Source organism: Myotis yumanensis, unplaced genomic scaffold, assembly GCF_028538775.1.
Source record: "Myotis yumanensis isolate MYYU_CA2020_CCGP unplaced genomic scaffold, mMyoYum1.0.hap1 SCAF_6, whole genome shotgun sequence".
Lineage (NCBI taxonomy): Eukaryota > Metazoa > Chordata > Mammalia > Chiroptera > Vespertilionidae > Myotis > Myotis yumanensis.
Genome location: NW_027223757.1, coordinates 88,416,364 through 88,435,231, shown reverse-complemented (window position 1 = coordinate 88,435,231; position 18,868 = coordinate 88,416,364). Strand labels below are relative to the sequence as shown.

The 18,868-nt window shown below is 42.4% G+C and overlaps 1 protein-coding gene across 1 annotated transcript in view; it reads left to right on the top strand.

The window, feature by feature from the left end:
- Nucleotides 1-18,868, top strand: part of DNAH8 (dynein axonemal heavy chain 8) — a 274,964-nt gene that overhangs the window by 155,853 nt on the left and 100,243 nt on the right. Inside the window, exons 57-62 of the mRNA XM_070418643.1 lie at nucleotides 9,183-9,305; nucleotides 10,921-11,051; nucleotides 13,439-13,592; nucleotides 14,900-15,064; nucleotides 16,794-17,020; nucleotides 18,742-18,860. Coding sequence (XP_070274744.1) covers nucleotides 9,183-9,305; nucleotides 10,921-11,051; nucleotides 13,439-13,592; nucleotides 14,900-15,064; nucleotides 16,794-17,020; nucleotides 18,742-18,860 — 919 coding nt within the window. The remainder of the gene's footprint in view (nucleotides 1-9,182; nucleotides 9,306-10,920; nucleotides 11,052-13,438; nucleotides 13,593-14,899; nucleotides 15,065-16,793; nucleotides 17,021-18,741; nucleotides 18,861-18,868) is intronic.

The window sequence follows — 18,868 nt, the reverse complement described above, 5'->3', positions numbered from 1 at the left end:
GGTCAGTCAAGGCCAGCCAGCCGGCCTGGGGGAGGGACTGCGGGAGGTTGGTCGGCCCAGGGAGGTTGGCTGTGGGAGCACACTGACCACCAGGGGGCAGCTCCTGTGTTGAGTGTTTGGTTGACCAGTCATAACGGTCACTTAGGCTTTTATATATAGAGAATTGGTTTGAAAGTTCTAGGCACTGCAACAAAATGGCAAAAAGAAAATAGATGTAATTATCAGATGGGAGCCAAAACCGGTTTGGCTCAGTGGATAGAGCGTTGGCCTGCGGACTGAAAGGTCCCAGGTTCGATTCCGGTCAAGGGCATGTACCTGGGTTGCGGGCACATCCTCAGTGGTAGATGTGCAGGAGGCAGCTGATCGATGTCTCTCTCTCATCGATGTTTCTAACTCTCTATCTCTCTCCCTTCCTCTCTGTAAAAAATCAATAAAATATATTTTAAAAAAAATTATCAGATGGGAAACCCCCCCCCCCAAAATACCATTTACTTGCAGATGATATGATTATCTCTTCATATAAACCAAGAGAATTTAAAATCTCTTTTAAGTGCTAAGAGTTCAGTAAGATGACCAAGTATGATATAAATATAAAACTCAGGAACTATCCTCTATACCAGAGGTTAGCAAATTATAGTCTATGGGCCACCTCCAGCTGACTGCCTGTGTTTTGTTAGATTTGTGAGCTAAGAATGATTTTTACATTCTTAAGTGGGTAGGAGAAAAGCAAAAGAATAATAGCATTGTGTCACGTGAAAATTATACGGACTTGAAGCACCAGGGTTCATAATACAGCGGTTTTTGGGACACAGCCACGCCCACTTGTTTATAAATGTCTGAGAGCTTTCACGGGACAGGAGCCGAGCTCTGAGTAGCCTCCAGAGACCACACGGGCCCCAAAGCCTACAATAGTCACTATCTTTCCCTTTACAGAAAAAGTTTGCCAACTCTTGCTAAAAAATCACAAGATAGAAAATGTAGCCTAAAAGTATTTTACTCAACAGCAAAAATATGTAAAATACCTAGGAATAAACATGATAAAACTCTACTTGGTTGAATGACCCATCGGGCTTCCTAAATTAATGCATAGGTTTAATGAAGTTTGAAATAAGACTCCAAAGGGATGCGGAGCAATTCTGGAGTGCATGTTGATCAAAAAATAAATGGGGAGGAACAATTTGCAAAGCAAATACGTGAATATTTATTTCAGAACAATTTGACTACATAAAGAATGTGAAACCGGAAGCAAGATGGCGGCGATATAGGCAGACGCGTCCCAGGTCTTGTCCCGGAGCAAACGGAGTAAGCAGCTGAAACTAATAACACCCACCCCGAATTGGCAAATTTACTCAGCTGGTGAGAGGGCTTGCAGCCTGGAAGGGCAGACCTCCCCTGGAAAGGTTAAAAACCAGGGATCTGGGCAGGAAAGTTTGCCAGACCTGAGCCCAGAGGGTCGGAGGGAGACCGCATGGCAGACAGCCGCGTCTCTTGGGACAGACACAGACCCTGACCAGGGTAAGGAGTTCCGCGGGTTTGCTGGCGCCAGGAGATTTGAGATTTGGATTTTGTGATTGCGGAGAACTGAGACTAAAGGGGGCATCCTGAGGAACTGATCAGACCGTGCAGTGCCCATAAGAGAGGAGCGTTTCCCAGACCATGCAGTGCTGGTAAGAGGAGCGTTTCCCAGACCGGTAAGAGGAGCGTTTCCGCGGCCGGCCGGCGTTTGTCTGTTTCTTTGTTTTCACTGAACCCTGCTCATAGGACAGTTCGGATACAGACACTCACCTGTGCTGAAGAGAGGGTGAAGGTGCAGACGAGGGGAATCTGGGGAGAGGCTGAGGAAAGAGGGGGAGCCGGAGGAGGTGGCAGCGAATTGAGTGCTGAGACCCCCCTGGGCCCAGGACTGGGGCAGCCATTCCTCCAGAGGGTGGAATTCCTCCCCCCAGCCCCCCAGGCAAGGAGCACAGCCACACCCAGATTCCACCCTGTATGAGATAAAGGACTAAAACAAGCTGATTAGTCCCTGGGAGTTACCAGGGTCTGGCCCATAGAGGGATTTTCAGTCCCACCAACAACACAGAGCAGGGTAAGGATTAAAAAAGGATAGAGAAGCTGTATAGCCTCAGAGGCCAACCCAAAAACACTGCCACCCAGAGGTTGAGCCACAAACTGACTCTTAGGGGAATACAAATTAAGGCAGACTGGATCACAAATACGGCCTGCTTTAAAATCAGGACTGTGATTTACAACACGGAGGAACAGTGTAATGCAGGCAACACTCTCCTAAATACCTGGCAGGACCAAGGCGAACCAGGCTGAAGAGTAGAAGAACCGAAAGACCATCACTACTGCAAATTTTTTCTTTTTCTTTTTCTTTTTAATTTTTTCACCTTTTTACTAAGAAACCAATTTTTTTTTTCTCTTTTTCTTCTTTTTCCATCACCTGATTTTACCCTTTCAATTACCACATTTTTATTTTTAACCAGTATTATTACTCCTACCATTTTACCATTTTTTAAAGTGCCATTTTATTTTCTCTTTATTTTCTTTTGGGATTAGTGTTCTCCATTCTATTTTCATCGTTCCTTTAGCATTAATTTTCCCTATCTCAATTCCACCTCTTTGCTAAAACCCTCTTCCTTACTTTTCCCCTTTTGGTGTCCTGTTTCTCTTACCCTATTCCTGCTCCAGACTTTCCCAATTCCCTCTTTTTACCCCCTGTCTAATTCCACCCTACTTATATATCCTATTTCCAATCTACTGCTCTAAATCCTTATACACCTATTCTTTATCCTTCTTCACTTTCCAACCATTTTTTTTTTTCTCTCTTATCTTTCTATTGTTTTCTTGATTGTTGAATATATTGGGCTTTTTTTTTTTTTTTTTTTTTTTTTTTTAATTTGTTTGTTTGTTTTGTTTTGTGTTTTTTCTTCTTTTTTAGGACTGGTTGTGAGGTTGTTTTTCTTTTTCTTTTTCTTTTTCTTTTTTTTTTCTGCTGGTTTTTCCCTTCCCTCCCCCACCCCACCCCAGCTATTTTTGTGCTTCTGTTTTCCCTTACCCCTCTGGATATTATTGGTGGTTTGTAGTTTGCATTCATCTCCAGGGATCTGTTGCTGGAATTTGTTGAGATTAGTGGCAGTTCTATTGGAGTTTGCTCCTCATACGGGGAGTCTCTTCCCCACTTCTACTTCATTCTCTTTTTTCGCTCTCTTTTTTCCCCCCTCTTTTTTCCCAATTCTATTTTTGCACTCCTTTTTTGTTTGTTTTTTTCTTATTTTTCTTTTCTGTTCTCTCTTTTATCTTCTTCTCTTCTTTCTCCCTTATCCCCTAATACTCTTAATTCGGGTGATCACCTTTATTTGGAGTTATTAATATTGTGAATATACTTGTGTTCAGTGCCTGGTACGTTGTGCCTTGCTCTGTTGTATTTTGTGCCTTTAAATCAACGCAGCAGATCCAAGCAACAGCAGCCCCCTGATCACCGCAGCCTCCTGATCACCACAGCCTCCTGATCACCACACCCTCTGTCTGTGGAACAGCAACTGTATGTGAAGCCTCCCCCCACCAGCCAGAAGAGCCAACACAGCTGTGAACAACACCCACCAGAGGAGCTGCTGCCAACTGGAAAGTAGCTGCTACCACAACCGTCTGAGCAGCAACCACAACCCAAGGAGCCCCTGCCACCCAGGGAGCAGCCACTGAACACCTCAACATCTACATATGTCAGCGAGATCAAACATGGGTAGGCAAAGAAACCCCCAAAGGAAAGAAAAGGAGGACTCGCCAGAAAAGCAGCTAAGTGAGACAGAGATATGCAACATGACGGAAAAAGAATTCAGAATAAGTTTCCTAGAGTACATGCACCACATGTTCAAGAAGCAAGAAGAAACAGATGAAAAACTCAACTACTTATGCAAGAAGCTAGAAGAAACAGATGAAAAAATCAACAACTTAAGTAAGTCCCAAGAAGAAATGAAGAGTGACATAGCTTCAATAAAAAACTCCATTGAAAGTATCAACAGTAGACTGGGAGAAGCGGAGGACCGAATTAGTGAATTAGAAGACAAGGAAGCAAAACACACTCAAACTGTACGGCAAATGGAGAAAAAAATTAAAAGACAGGAGGAGAGCCTAAGGGAGCTTTGGGACAACATGAAACGAAACAACATACGAATAATAGGGGTGCCAGAACAACAGAAAGATGAACATGGATTAGAAAACCTATTCGAAGAAATAATATCAGAAAACTTCCCTGAGGTGGGGAAGAAAAAAGTCACACAAGCCCAGAGAGTCCCAAACAAGGTGAACCCGAAAAGACCCACACCAAGACACATCATAATTACCATGGCAAATGTTCAGGATAAAGAGAGAATCTTACAGGCTGCAAGAGAGAGACGGAAAGTAACATACAAGGGATCTCCCATTAGATTATCAAATGATTTCTCAACAGAAACACATCAGGCCAGAAAAGAATGGACGGAAATCTACAAAGTGATGCAAAGCAAAGGACTGAATCCAAGAATACTCTATCCAGCAAGGCTATCATTCAAAATTGAAGGGGAAATAAGAAGCTTCACAGACAAAAAAGGGCTAAGGGAGTTTATCACCACCAAGCCAGCCATGCAAGAAATGCTAAAGGGACTGGTGTAAAAAGAAGAAATATCAAGCTCAGAAAGAAAACAGCCACACACACACACACAAAAAGAAATGGCTACAAACAAATACCTTTCAATAATAACTTTAAATGTAAATGGACTAAATGCTCCAACCAAAAGACATCGAGTGGCTGAATGGATAAAAAAACATGACCCATACATCTGCTGTCTACAAGAGACCCACCTCATTAGAAGGGACTCACACAGACTGAAAGTGAAGGGATGGAAAAATATCTTTCACGCAAATGGAAAGGAAAAGAAAGCTGGGGTAGCAATACTTATATCTGACAAAGTACATCTCAAAGTGAAGGCCATAACCAGAGATAAGGAAGGCCACTTCATAATACTAAAGGGATCAATACAACAAGAAGATATAACCCTGGTAAACATATATGCACCCAATGCAGGAGCACCCACATACATAAGAAAACTTCTGGAAGATATCAGGGGAGAGATCGACAACAATACAATCATAGTAGGGGACTTTAATACACCACTGACATCACTGGATAAATCCGCTAGACAAAAACTCAGCAAAGAAACAGCAATCCTAAATGACTCACTAGATCAGATGGACTTAATTGACATCTTCAGAACACTTCACCCCACAGCTGCGGAATATACATTCCTCTCAGGTGCTCATGGGACATATTCAAAAATAGACCACATATTGGGTCACAAGCAAAGTCTCCACAAATTCAAGAAGATTGAAATCATAAAAAGCTTCTTCACAGACCACGATGGCATAATGTTAGAAATAAACTACAATAAAAACAACCCAAAATACTCAAACACTTGGAAGCTGAATAGCATGTTATTAAATATTGATTGGGTTACCGATGACATCAAAGAAGAAATTAAAAACATCCTGGACACTAATGACAATGAAAACACAACAATCCAAAACCTCTGGGACACAATGAAAGCAGTCCTGAGAGGGAAGTTTATAGCTCTACAGGCCTATCTCAAAAAACAAGAAAAAATGGTAGTCAATCATCTAACTCTACAACTCAAAGAATTAGAAAGAGAGCAACAAGAAAACCCCAGAGTGAGCAGAAGGAAGGAGATAATAAAGATTAGAGCAGAAATCAATGAAATAGAGACCAAAAAAACAATACAGAAAATCAATGAAACCAAGAGCTGGTTCTTTGAAAGGATAAACAAGATTGACAAACCCCTAGCCAGGCTCACCAAGAAGCAAAGAGAGAGGTCCCAAATAAACCAAATCAGAAATGATAGAGGCGAAATAACAACAGACCCCACAGAAATACAAATGATTGTTAAACAATACTACGAGCAACTCTACTCCAACAAACTGGACAACCTGGAGGAAATGGACAAATTCCTAGAAAAATACAACATTCCAAAACTCAATCAGGAAGAATCTAAAAACCTCAATAGGCCAATAACTATGGAAGAAATTGAAGCAGTCATCAGAAAGCTTCCAGCAAACAAAAGCCCAGGGCCAGACGGCTTCACAGGGGAGTTCTACCAAACATTCAAGGAAGAACTAAAACCTACCCTCCTCAGACTACTACAAAAAATTCAAGAGGAAGGAACGCTTCCAAGCTCATTCTATGAAGCCAGCATCACCCTAATACCAAAACCAGGTAAAGACATCACAATGAAAGAGAATTACAGGCCAATATCCCTCATGAACATAGATGCCAAAATCCTCAACAAAATCTTAGCAAATCGGATCCAGCAGTACATCAGAAGGATCATACACCATGACCAAGTAGGATTCATCCCAGAGATGCAAGGATGGTACAACACCCGTAAATCAATAAATGTGATACATCACATAAACAAATTGAAAGAAAAAAACCACATGGTCATATCAATTGATGCAGAAAAAGCATTTGACAAAATCCAACACCCATTTTTGATAAAAACTCTCAGAAAGGTGGGAATAGAAGGATCATACCTCAACATAATAAAAGCCATATATGACAGGCCCACTGCCAACATCATACTCAATGGACAAAAACTAACACCATTTCCCCTAAGAACAGGAACAAGACAGGGATGCCCACTCTCACCACTCCTGTTCAACATAGTACTGGAAGTATTAGCCATTGCAATTAGGCAAGAAGAAGGAATAAAAGGCATCCAAATTGGAAAAGAGGAAGTAAAACTGTCCTTATTTGCAGATGACATGATATTATACATACAAAACCCTAGAGACTCCATCAAAAAGCTACTAGACTTAATACATGAATTTGGCAATGTAGCAGGATACAAAATTAACCCCAAGAAATCTGAGGCATTTCTATACACCAACAGTGAACTTTCAGAAAGGGAGATCAGAAAAACAATCCCATTTACCATCGCACCAAAAAAATTAAGATACCTAGGAATAAACTTAACTAAAGAGGTTAAAGACCTCTACTCAGAAAACTACAGGACGTTGAAAAAAGAGATAGAGGAAGACATAAACAGATGGAAGAACATACCATGTTCTTGGATTGGTAGAATCAACATCATTAAAATGTCCATACTACCCAAAGCAATCTATACATTCAACGCACTTCCCATTAAAATACCAATGGCCTTCTTCAAAGATCTAGAACGAACTCTCCAAAAATTCATCTGGAATAAAAAAAGACCCCGAATAGCTGCAACGATCCTGAGAAAGAACAAAGTAGGTGGGATCTCAATGCCAGATATCAAGCTGTATTACAAAGCCACTGTTCTCAAAACTGCCTGGTACTGGCACAAGAACAGACATATAGATCAGTGGAATAGAATAGAGAGTCCAGAAATTAGCCCGAACCAATATGCTCAATTAATTTTTGACAAAGGAGGCATGAACATACAATGGAGCCAAGATAGTCTCTTCAATAAATGGTGTTGGGAAAATTGGACAGACATATGCAAGAAAATGAAACTAGACTACCAACTTACACCATACACAAGAATAAACTCAAAATGGATAAAGGACTTAAATGTACGACAGGAATCCATAAAAATTCTAGAAGAATACAAAGGCAACAAAATCTCAGACATATGCCAAAACAATTTCTTCACTGATACAGCTCCTAGGGCAGTTGAAACTAAAGAGAAACTGAACAAATGGGACTACATCAAAATAAAAAGCTTCTGCACAGCAAAAGAAACCATCAACAAAACAACAAGAAAACCCACCTCGTGGGAAAACATATTTGCCAACGTCATATCGGATAAGGGCTTAATCTCCAAAATTTATAGGGAACTCATACAACTTAACAAAAAGAAGATAAACAATCCAATCAAAAAATGGGCAAAGGATCTAAATAGACACCTTTCAAAAGAGGACATTCAGAAAGCCAAGAGACATATGAAAACATGCTCAAAGTCACTAATCATCTGAGAGATGCAAATCAAAACAACAATGAGGTACCATCTCACACCTGTCAGAATGGCCATCATCAACAAATCAACAAACGACAAGTGCTGGAGAGGATGTGGAGAAAAAGGAACACTTGTGCACTGCTGGTGGGAATGCAGACTGGTGCAGCCACTATGGAAGGCAGTATGGAGGTTCCTCAAAAAATTGGAAATGGAACTCCCATTTGACCCTGTGATCCCACTACTAGGAATATATCCCAAGAAACCAGAAACACCTATCAGAAAGGATATATGCACCCAGATGTTCATAGCAGCACAATTCACCATAGCTAAGATCTGGAAACAGCCTAAGTGCCCATCTGTAGATGAATGGATTAGAAAACTGTGGTACATCTACACGATGGAATACTATGCTGCTGTTAAAAAGAAGGAACTCCTACCATTTGCAACATCATGGATGGAACTGGAGAGCATTATGCTAAGTGAAACAAGCCAGTCAATGAAGGAAAAATACCACATGATCTCACTCATTCATGGATAATAAAGACCATTACAAACTTTTGAACAATAATAGATACAGAGGCAGAGCTGCCTCAAACTGATTGTCAAACTGCAGTGGGAAGGCCAGAGAGAGTTGGGGGGCAGGAGGGAGGGGAGTAAGAGATCAACCGAAGGACTTGTATGCATGCATATAAGCATAACTAATGGACATAAGACACTGGGGGGTAAGGGAGGGTAGTGGTTTGTCAAGGGCGGGGGGGGGGGGGGGGGGGGGGGGGGGAAAGGATACTTATGTAATACCCTTTGTAATACTTTAAGAGGAAAATAAAAAAAAAAAAAAAAAAAAAAAAAAAAAAAGAATGTGAAACCTCTGTATATTTTGTTAAAAATGCATAAACAGTATTAAAAAGCAAATAAAAACTCAGAAAAAAATATTTGTTACATTCCAACCTTCATTACCGTGGGTTGGAGTGGATGCTGGGGTTTTTGAAGGCAAAAGTCAGGAATAATTTCATATTGGAAAGCTGGGTTTCAGGCCCCTGAAAATGGAAATAATTAAAAGTCAACTAACCCATGACAAATTTTTAGAAATGCAATAGGTTTTTAAAAATGTGGAATTACTTTGGAGTGTCTTTACAGTTGATACTTTTATAAATTTTGGACCTTACCTATATTTTCCTCTCTTCCCACCCATAGGTGCCATCCTTTGAATTTCTGTCTGAAAAGCTCCAGTTTTACCAGAGACAGTTCAATGAAATCATTAGAGGAACAACTCTTGACCTGGTCTTTTTTAAAGATGCAATGACTCATCTTATTAAGGTTCTAACTGTGGACTAGTTACTGACATAAACAGAGCATGTAAAAGCTTAGTAAATTGCACAGATAAACCTCTTAAGAAAATAAATATATAGTATCAGGTAGCATATAGAAGAGTGGACTCATTCACTGTCTCCGAAAACAAAGGCTTAATTAGAAACCCCTTATTTGAATCCACCCGTATAACAGCAGATGTTTCTCCAGGGCAAATTGATGGGTTTTGTGTTCAGAGCTTTTGACGCACTGAGTCAGTTTTACCTTCCTAGAAAGTGTGCTGGAGAACCCTGTGAAGAAATATTCCCTCCTTAAATCATATTTTGACATAATGGGAATTCTGTTCCTCGTAGAGGAAAAGTTGATGCTTTTAAAATGTCCATCTCATGACAGGCTTACAGATGAGGGGTCGACAGATGGGGAAAGGGAGAAGGAGGGGAATAGGGTTGATGGAAAAGCAGAATCCAACTAGAGGCAGCATCGAGGAGAAGGGTGGTTTGGGCCAAGTCTGGGAGGCTACAGAGAAGAGTAGTTTATTTGTATAATTTGTAGATCAAAACGGAGTTTCTCCAGGAGTCAGAACACAGAGTAGAAAGGTGAAAAAGAAGAAGCATGTAACTCTGTTTATCATACAGGGTGGGGCAAAAATAGGTTACAGTTGTGAGTATGTGAAAGAGAGTTTATTCTTGTGTTATTGTTTATTCATTTTGGCATTATTTTCCTTTCGAACAACTGTACAGTTGTTGTCTGCAAAGTTGGTGAATTTCTAGAAGTCCTAGGGCTGTTTCTCATTCGACAAGTAATTCTCGAGTACCCTTGCAGCTAGTTCCTGGGGGCCTGGGACTGTGTTCTAGGGGCAAAACCTATAAGGGATTAACGTATTTTAAAATATAATGATAGGATTAATACATATCAAGGTGTCATTACTTATCTGACATCTATAGACTTGCACTTAAAAATTATTTTTAGTGGTGATAATGAATTTAGTGATCCATCTAGACTTTCTTCCTCACGGTGACATTAAGGTAAAAGGCAGCTTTTCAGCAGTGTCTGCCATTGGCCTGCATTAGATCTGAACCACTTGTTCTCACTGAAGAAATCAACCACAAGAAAAGCAACACAAGATTAGACAGATTCTTTCTCTCATTCTGCTTCTACAAATGCCTTTCTGCCCCCATTGCAAGTAGAATTCTGATACTTTTGAAGAATTTTCTTTGGGAGAGATATGATAGAGCTACCTGTCTAGTAAGTCAGGTGTTAGACTGGTGAGTAATAAGCCGGTGAGTCTACACTTTGTGCAGATTGGCTAGTGCAGCTCCACCATCCATTCATTTGAAAAGTAAAAAGAAAAAAAAAATTCACACAAACACAGAATAGTTTTGAAATAGGACAGGAAAGATCGTTTGGTCTGTTTTTCATGATGAAAATATAGATGGACAGGGAAATAATTTGAATCAAATAAATCAACATGAACTTTAATTTTTGACATTCTGAGATAGATCATAAACAGAAAAGGTTTAATATAATCTGGAAGTATATGGTCAAATCTTGGGCCCATTTAGTGCAAGGATAGGAAAGTAGTTGAATTCTATTTTCAAATAAATTCTATTTTATTGAAAAACAGATTTCACGAATAATTCGAACATCATGTGGAAATGCACTGCTGGTGGGTGTTGGTGGCTCAGGAAAACAAAGCCTGTCGAGATTGGCCTCTTTCATAGCCGGGTATCAGATATTCCAGATAACGTTAACCAGGTAAGATAACGTAAAACAGGCAACATGTTTTTCTATAGTTAATTTCTCTGGGGTATGAAAAGTGGTATCTAACAGTCACCGTGTCAAAACTCTCAGTGGAGCGCAGCTGGTGTGGCCCAGTGTTGAGTGTCCACCTATGAACCAGGAGGTCAGGGTTCGATTCCAAGTCAAGGCACATCCTGGGTTTCGGGCTTGATCCCCAGTGTTTGGCGTGCAGGAGTTAGCCAATTAATGATTCTTTCTCATCATTGATGTTTCTATCTCTCTCCCTCTCCCTTCCCTCTGAAATCAATAAAAATATTTTTAAAAAAACAAACCTCTCAGTGGAGTGGATGGTGCAGAAGCCACGTCGCTTTGAAGAAGTGAAGAAGCAGAGACAAGTTTAGAAACTCCTCGAGAAGCTTAGCTATGACAGAAACGAGAGGAGAGGGGTCAGGGCCTAGACAGGGGTGTGTTGTGAATGTGTCCTTGTATCACAAAAACAATACATAACAGTCCGTTTAATTAAAAAACCCTCTCTCCTCCCTCCCTCCCTCTCTAAAAGATCAATAAAAAACATTAAAACACACACACACAGACGCACACAAACAAAAACAGCCAAAGTGGCTCTGAGACCTCAAGGCCTGGGCCCTTCAGAGACTGGCCTGTCAGAGAGCGTCTGAGAGCAGCACCTGCACGGCCCCTGCAGGAAGGTGTGGCTGGGCTCCGCCCACAGGTGCAGTGGCGTCTCAGCAAAGCGTCTCTTTAATGAATTTCCGTCTTGGGATTTATTTTAAAGGAATGTATGTGCTGTTTGATGGAGTTCCTTTTGCTAATGAAAACAGTTGAATTCTATTTTCAAACACCTTCTATTTCATTTCAAAACAGACGTCACGGATAGTTCAATGCACTGCTGGTGGGTGTTGGTGGGTCAGGAAAACAAAGCCTGTTGAGATTGGCCTCTTGCATAGCCGGGTCACAAAGCCTTTTTACCCTCAGCGGAGGGTAGCTAGCTGATGCTCCCAGCGTAAAAACCAGCTCCTCATTCATTGAGTGGTCGGCAAACTGCGGCTTGCGAGCCACATGCGGCTCTTTGGCCCTTTGAGTGTGGCTCTTCCACAAAATACTGGCTCTTCCACAAAATACCGACTTCTGCGCATGGGTCACGAAGTTTCAATCGCACTGTATGTGCGCGCCCGCACGTGGTATTTTGTGGAAGAGCCACACTCAAGGGACCAAAGAGCGGCATGTGGCTCGCGAGCCACGGTTTGCCGACCACGGATAGGTTCACTCAAGCTACATCATCTCTAATGCCCACAGCAACCTTTACCAATAGGTGTTCCCTTCGTTTTTCAGATGAGGAAACAGGTCTGAGGAATGTGAAGGAACGTTCCTAAAGCTGCAGAAAGGGGATTTGAACCCAGGCCCTTCTGGTTCCGAGGTCCATAGTCTCCCCAGTACACCCCGTGGCTTCCATGAAACTCCCTCTTCCTTGCACTGTAAAACCTCCTTCAAGTGGGGTTTCTTCATGGTCTTTGTCCTCAGCTTACTCATGAAGATTTACACGCACACTCGAGAAAGTGGCTGCTTCATTTTTACACTCACACCAGCTCGGCAGCACACACATTCAGTAGGAAACAGGAAACCAGAGACCGAGGTCTTCTTTTCGTAATCCGTAACCACACAATGATGGCATTTCTGTTATTTATACCACACTGCACAGTGCATCTTTTCTGTAGGCTTTCTCTGCATCTAGCCACTCAGAGAGATGCACAAATTACCACTCTATATCACTAATCACTGATTTTATTTATAATTTGTGTTTACTTTTTTATCAAACTCATCCAAGTTTCTAATTTGTTTTAGATGCTATACATATTTGCCCTTTGGGCAAAATCTGTGCTGAGGACTGTTCATTTCCCTGTCCCAGTTATCCTTCGAGAGTCACTGATGGTCAGTTGCCCAGTCCTCACTTCTCAAGTTAAATAGAACATGTGTTTGGAACCGTAACACACAGCTATTTTATGCTAATCTGTGGTTTTAAGAATATATATTTTTATTTATTTTTAGAGAGAGAGGAAGGAAGAGGGAGATAGAAACTTCAATGAAAGAGAATCATTGATCAGCTGCCTCCTGTACGCCCCCTACTGGGATCCAGCCCGCAACCAGGCATGTGCCCTGACCGGGAATTTAACTGTGACCTCCTGGTTCATAGGTTGACCCTCAACCGCTGAGCCATGGTGGCCATGCTAATCTTGGTGTTTTTAGCAGACATTGTTACTTAATATCTCTTGCAGCAGGTGCAGATTTATGCTCTAATCATTATGGGCTTTATTGAATTTTGAGATAAATTAAGACTATATATATGTTGTAATTAAAAAATTTTTTTTTACCACTTCTGTTTTTAGGTCTTATAATGTGGCTAACCTAACAGATGACTTAAAAGTTTTGTACAAAGTTGCGGGGGCTGAAGGAAAAGGCATCACCTTCATCTTTACTGACAATGAAATAAAAGATGAGGCATTTCTAGAATATCTTAACAACCTGCTATCTTCAGGGGAGGTAGGTCTCAAAAGTGGAGAAAAGAAAAACCCTCATGTTTTTTTAAATGTACATTCTATTTGAATAGAAAGAGCAGTGACCCTTCAGCAACCTTTAGCAAGTGAGGCCAATGGTTACACACGTTTCACTTCAGAAGTGATTAACACATGAGATTTGGCCATTTTTTGAAGTTCCTGTGAAATTAATGCTGCCTGTCTCCAGCTTGTTTTCTATGCTTTGTTCCATTTTAAATACGATTGCTTATTTGTCTCTTTAGTCTCCAATTTGATCCTATGATTTATTTCAGGAGTAGCAAAGTACCTATCTATCCACCCCCCCCCCCCCCACCCGCCTCCCTAATGGGACTAGAGAAGGGTTGGGAGGGTTCCGTGAGCTGTAAGTAGATGTCAGAGTTACCACTTCTGACCCCACTATATCAGCGCCCTCACGACGCCTCCCACGCGTGGTACTTCATTAGAAGGACTTAGGCGTAACATTTATGAAAGCAACACAGTAGGGAGTCACGGTCAGATGAGCAAAGACAAAGACCCATTGGGTGGATCTGGAGAAATCCTCGTGCAGGCTGCCTCTGTTCCCGCCAGAGGGCCATTGGGGGGTGCTTCTCCCGCAGCAGAGAAGAGCCACCCACATGCACTGCCCTTCAGGGAGCCTGTCTGGGGCTCAGAGGCCAATGCTGTCACTGGCGCTGGCCATGTGGTCACTCCCTGCCCAGCCACGGCTGCCCAAATTGCAGACTCCCAGGAGGAACGCAGATGTTCACCATCTCTCCCAGTGTTTGCATAAATAGTCTGGGCGCAGTGGAACAACCTATCAGTGAGCAATGGGGGAGACATTCCAAAGCCAGGGTCCCAGATGCCAGCCCTGCGCGCACACCCTTCCTAATGTCAGGCCGCGGTGTTCACGCTTCCCAGCCCTCTGGTGTCGGTGGATGCTTGTTGGCCATGAGCTGGCTAACCAGCGTGGGGCCAGAACTGAGCCTGACAGTGACTCAGAGGACAGAGGGCAACACTGGACGTGTTAAAGGAATGATCACCATGGCGGAGAGACCGCGTTTTAGTGATAGCTATTTTGACAAAGGGAAAGAAACATAATTTGCTCCTGGTCAAACAGCTCAGTCTGCTCAATAAATGGTTGCAATCTTGATAATCTCTAGCAAACCAGCAGTTTAACTGTGGAGATACAGAAAGAAAATAGGAGAAAAAGACGACAAGAAGGGGGAGAGGGGAGGGGAAGAGGACCAGACTCTGGCAGTGAGCTGGCTGTGGGAACTCTGAAAGCACAGAACACTGTCTGTCCATTCCTCGAAGATCTCCAACTTGTTTGCGCGGGATGAGATAGACGAGATCACCCAGGGTCTGATCGCGGTGATGAAAAGGGAGCTGCCCCGCCACCCTCCCACCTTCGACAACCTGTACGAGTACTTCATCTCGAGGTCCAGGAGGAACTTGCATGTGGTGCTCTGCTTCTCTCCAGTGAGTGCTTATTCTATCATGTCCGTGTGGGAGGAGCTACTGATCTAAATGTAGTCAGGTAGTTTGTCTACCTTCTCTGATGAGATGATTGGCTCAGGATCTAACACAGGACTAGAGAAGGGTTGGGAGGGTTCCGTGAGCTGTAAGTAGATGTCAGTTACCACTACTGACATCCCACAGGTTGAGAACCACTGAATTAAGGTATTACATATGTGTCCTTATCCCCCCGTTGCTCCCCACCCCACCCCACTCCCGTTCATGCCCTCACCCCCTGGCTGGACACAATGTAATTTTATTTACATTGAAATAAAATTAACACTTTACTACCACCAGTCTCCATGGCCCAAATCTCATATCAGAGTGTAATAATTTAAGATTTCATCTCATGAGAAATGATTGCGTAGACTGCAACTTTCATCACCTAAAGACAGAGATGATTGAATTGGAAGGGAATTGGTGGTGTAATCTTGTCCAGCTCTGCCTCCAGTGCAGACAGGCCACCTAGAATGTCCCTGATGTACGTTTGGACATCTGTAGCTCACTGCACTGTCCACGTAGTAGCCAGTAGACACGTATGGCTATTTACATGTTGATTGATTAAGATTAATTGAAAATAAAAATCCAATTTTTTGTACTATTTGCCCCATTTCAGATGCTCAATAGCTGCACGTGGCTAGTGGCTACCATGCTGGACAGCACTTACTGAAAATGTCCATCTCCCCAGAAAGTTCTGTTGGTCAGCTCTGCTGGCGGGGTGGGGGTGGGGGCTCACTAATTTATAAGGCAGCTGCTTCATTTCTAGATAATGTAATAGCCATGAAGGTCTTCTTTACAATCAACTGAATTTGGTCTGTTTACTCCCCCGTGATTCTGTTTCTGTCCTGTAAAATGAGCCCAACCGTCTCCCACATACAGCTCCTCATATTTGGAGAAAGTTTTTGCAGACTCCCTAAATTATTTCCTTTTTAGATCAGACACCTCCTGTTCCTTCTGCTATTCTCACTTGCTCTAAGATCCAGGCCGTTCATGTCCTGCTCGTCTCTCTGTCAGTTTCCTCTTACTCTTACAAGGTAGCTCCTAGAATGGAATCCAAGAATGCAGATGTAGTTTTAGAAACGGGAAGGGTGTGGAAATATAACCTCCCTGCATCTGGACACTTTATTTTTTTTTAAGATTTTTTTTATTGATTAAGGCAGTGGTTCACAACCTTCCTAATGCCTCGACCCTTTAATACAGTTCCTCATGTTGTGGTGACCCCCAACCATAAAATTATTTTCGTTGCTACTTCATAACTGTAATTTTGCTACTGTTATGAATCATAATGTATATATCTGATATGCAGGATGTATTTTCATTGTTACAAATTGAACATAATTAAAGCATAGTGATTAATCACAAAAACAATATGTAATTATATATGTGTTTTCCGATGGTCTTAGGCGAGCCCTGTGAAAGGGGCATTCGACCCCCAAAGGGGTCGCAACCCACAGGTTGAGAACCTCTGAATTAAGGTATTATATATGTGTCCTTATCCCCCCCTTTGCCCCACCCCCACCCCACTCCCGTTCATGCCCTCACCCCTCCGGTTGGACACTTTATCTATTAATGCAGCCCAAGAGTTTTAAAAAATTGTGACGTCACACCATTGACTCAGCATGCACACACAACTCTCTCTAGCCAAGTTGTAATCCGATTGTGTCTCTAATGCTTCCTGACTTTGCTGTGATAGGTTGGCGAGAAGTTCCGCGCCCGGTCTTTGAAATTTCCTGGCTTGATATCAGGTTGCACTATGGACTGGTTCAGTCGCTGGCCCAGGGAGGCGCTGGTCGCCGTGGCCTCCTACTTCCTTTCAGGCTATAACATCGTCTGCTCTGCTGACACCAAAAGACAAGTTGTGGAAACGATGGGCCTCTTCCATGACATGGTTTCAGAGAACTGTGAAAGTTATTTCCAAAGGTAGGTGACGTGGCAAACGCACGAGAGCTGCAGGACCGCTAAGTTCCCTCCTAGGAAGAATCGCCTGGAACATCCAGGAAAGGGCTCGTGCTGACGGAGCTCAGGGTCCCAGCAGCACTTACATTTTTTCTTGCTTTGATTTTCCAGTGGTTATGGATTGAAAGGGTAGTAAAAAACGAGATTTAAAAATTAACTAGTGTCCATATTTAAGTACCTCCTTCCTTCTGGGCCTCAAAGTAACACATGCTTAATGAATCACTTTATTTTGTGTACTTAATTTTTTCCCCTAAAATGACTTAACTATTCATCACAAACCATTTAAAATTAGTTTCTTGTTCAAGTGCATTATTCATTGTGATTAAAGAAGTGCGCTGCTTTAAAGCTTCATCGCTGCCTTCTGTTACAAGAACACTTAGGTTTTGTATTTGCATCACTTAGTCTGATCAAGTGATGCCTGTTTCATCATGTTTTTAGGCCAAATAATTGTGAAACAAAATTGTAATTGACTGTAGGAGAAGCGACTCATATGTGAAAGCTGATGTCAGCAGTTTAGAAGCTCCCCTCCCCTCCCCCCAGCATGATCGTCTCTGCGTTCCACTGACAGATGTGAATGTCGCTGGGCCGGCCTGCATTTCTGGAGCAGTGGGCTTCTCCCTCAGGGTTAGCGGGTGGGCCAGAGGGGTGCTGGACCCGCCAGAAAGACCATGTCTGTTCTTCTGCAGAGAGACCCTCTGGGTTCCATCTCACTGATTTTCCACGGGGTCCCTATCTCGCAAAGGGTATGAGAAACCCTACCTAGACCACCCCTCCTGAACTGTTAGTTGTAGATGATCTTCCGGTGAGTTCATGCGCACTCATTTTTACTGTGAGGATGATTTTCTTTCTACCTCATTTGAACTCTTCCTGCTACTGTTACCTGTAGAGAGCCATCCTCACCTTCATAGAGCTACAGAAACCCATGTCTATTTTTGAAAAACTTGGTGTATTTTTCATATCCTCTCTGGCGGTAGAAGTTTATTCTGAATGTAATATTTTCATAACACTTTAATGATAGTCATCTATATGCCAAGTTCTTGAAATATTTTTAATGTCAAAAATCTTCTGAAAGCCAAAAGTACAAAATTAATATAAAAGGTGAAATGATTTTATGTATATGTGGAGTTCTCTGACTTGAGTTTCTTCCGTATAAAATTATTATTTTTATTTATTTCTATTGTTAAATATCATTGCTATGCTAAGCCCATAAGGAGGTGAGTGTTGAATCAAGTGTGGCTGCTTGGATTTTAAGGGCAGCCCAAGCAGTGCAGGGAGCAGCTGGGGGGCCCCCGGAGGCGACCACCAGCTGCTGCCCGGCTGTGAAGAGGTGTGTAGCCAATATCAGTCGAGAAGAAAACACTTCAACCACCTCACTTATCCCTGACATCTGCACAGAATCCTAAAGTCTGCAAAGCGCATTTGCTATTTATATATATTTTTTATCTTCACAAAACTCTGGCAGGTGTAGAGCAGTGATTTTTCCCCCCCATCAGTTCCCCAGACGAGGAAACAACCCCCAAAAAGTCAAGATAGATATTTAACGATCTCACCATCTCATCTCCAGGGAAACCACTCACAATCCCTGCCTCCCTACCAGTGACTCGCTCTCGTGGGAAGAGCAGGGGCTCCGACCTGTGTGGCAGCCACGGGACGCAGCCACGAAGCTCACTGTGTTTCCCTTTCAGGTACCGCCGGAGAGCGCACGTGACTCCCAAATCTTACCTCTCGTTTATAAACGGTTATAAAAACATTTACACGGAAAAGGTGAAATTTATCAATGAGCAGGCTGAACGGATGAATATTGGTAAGCAG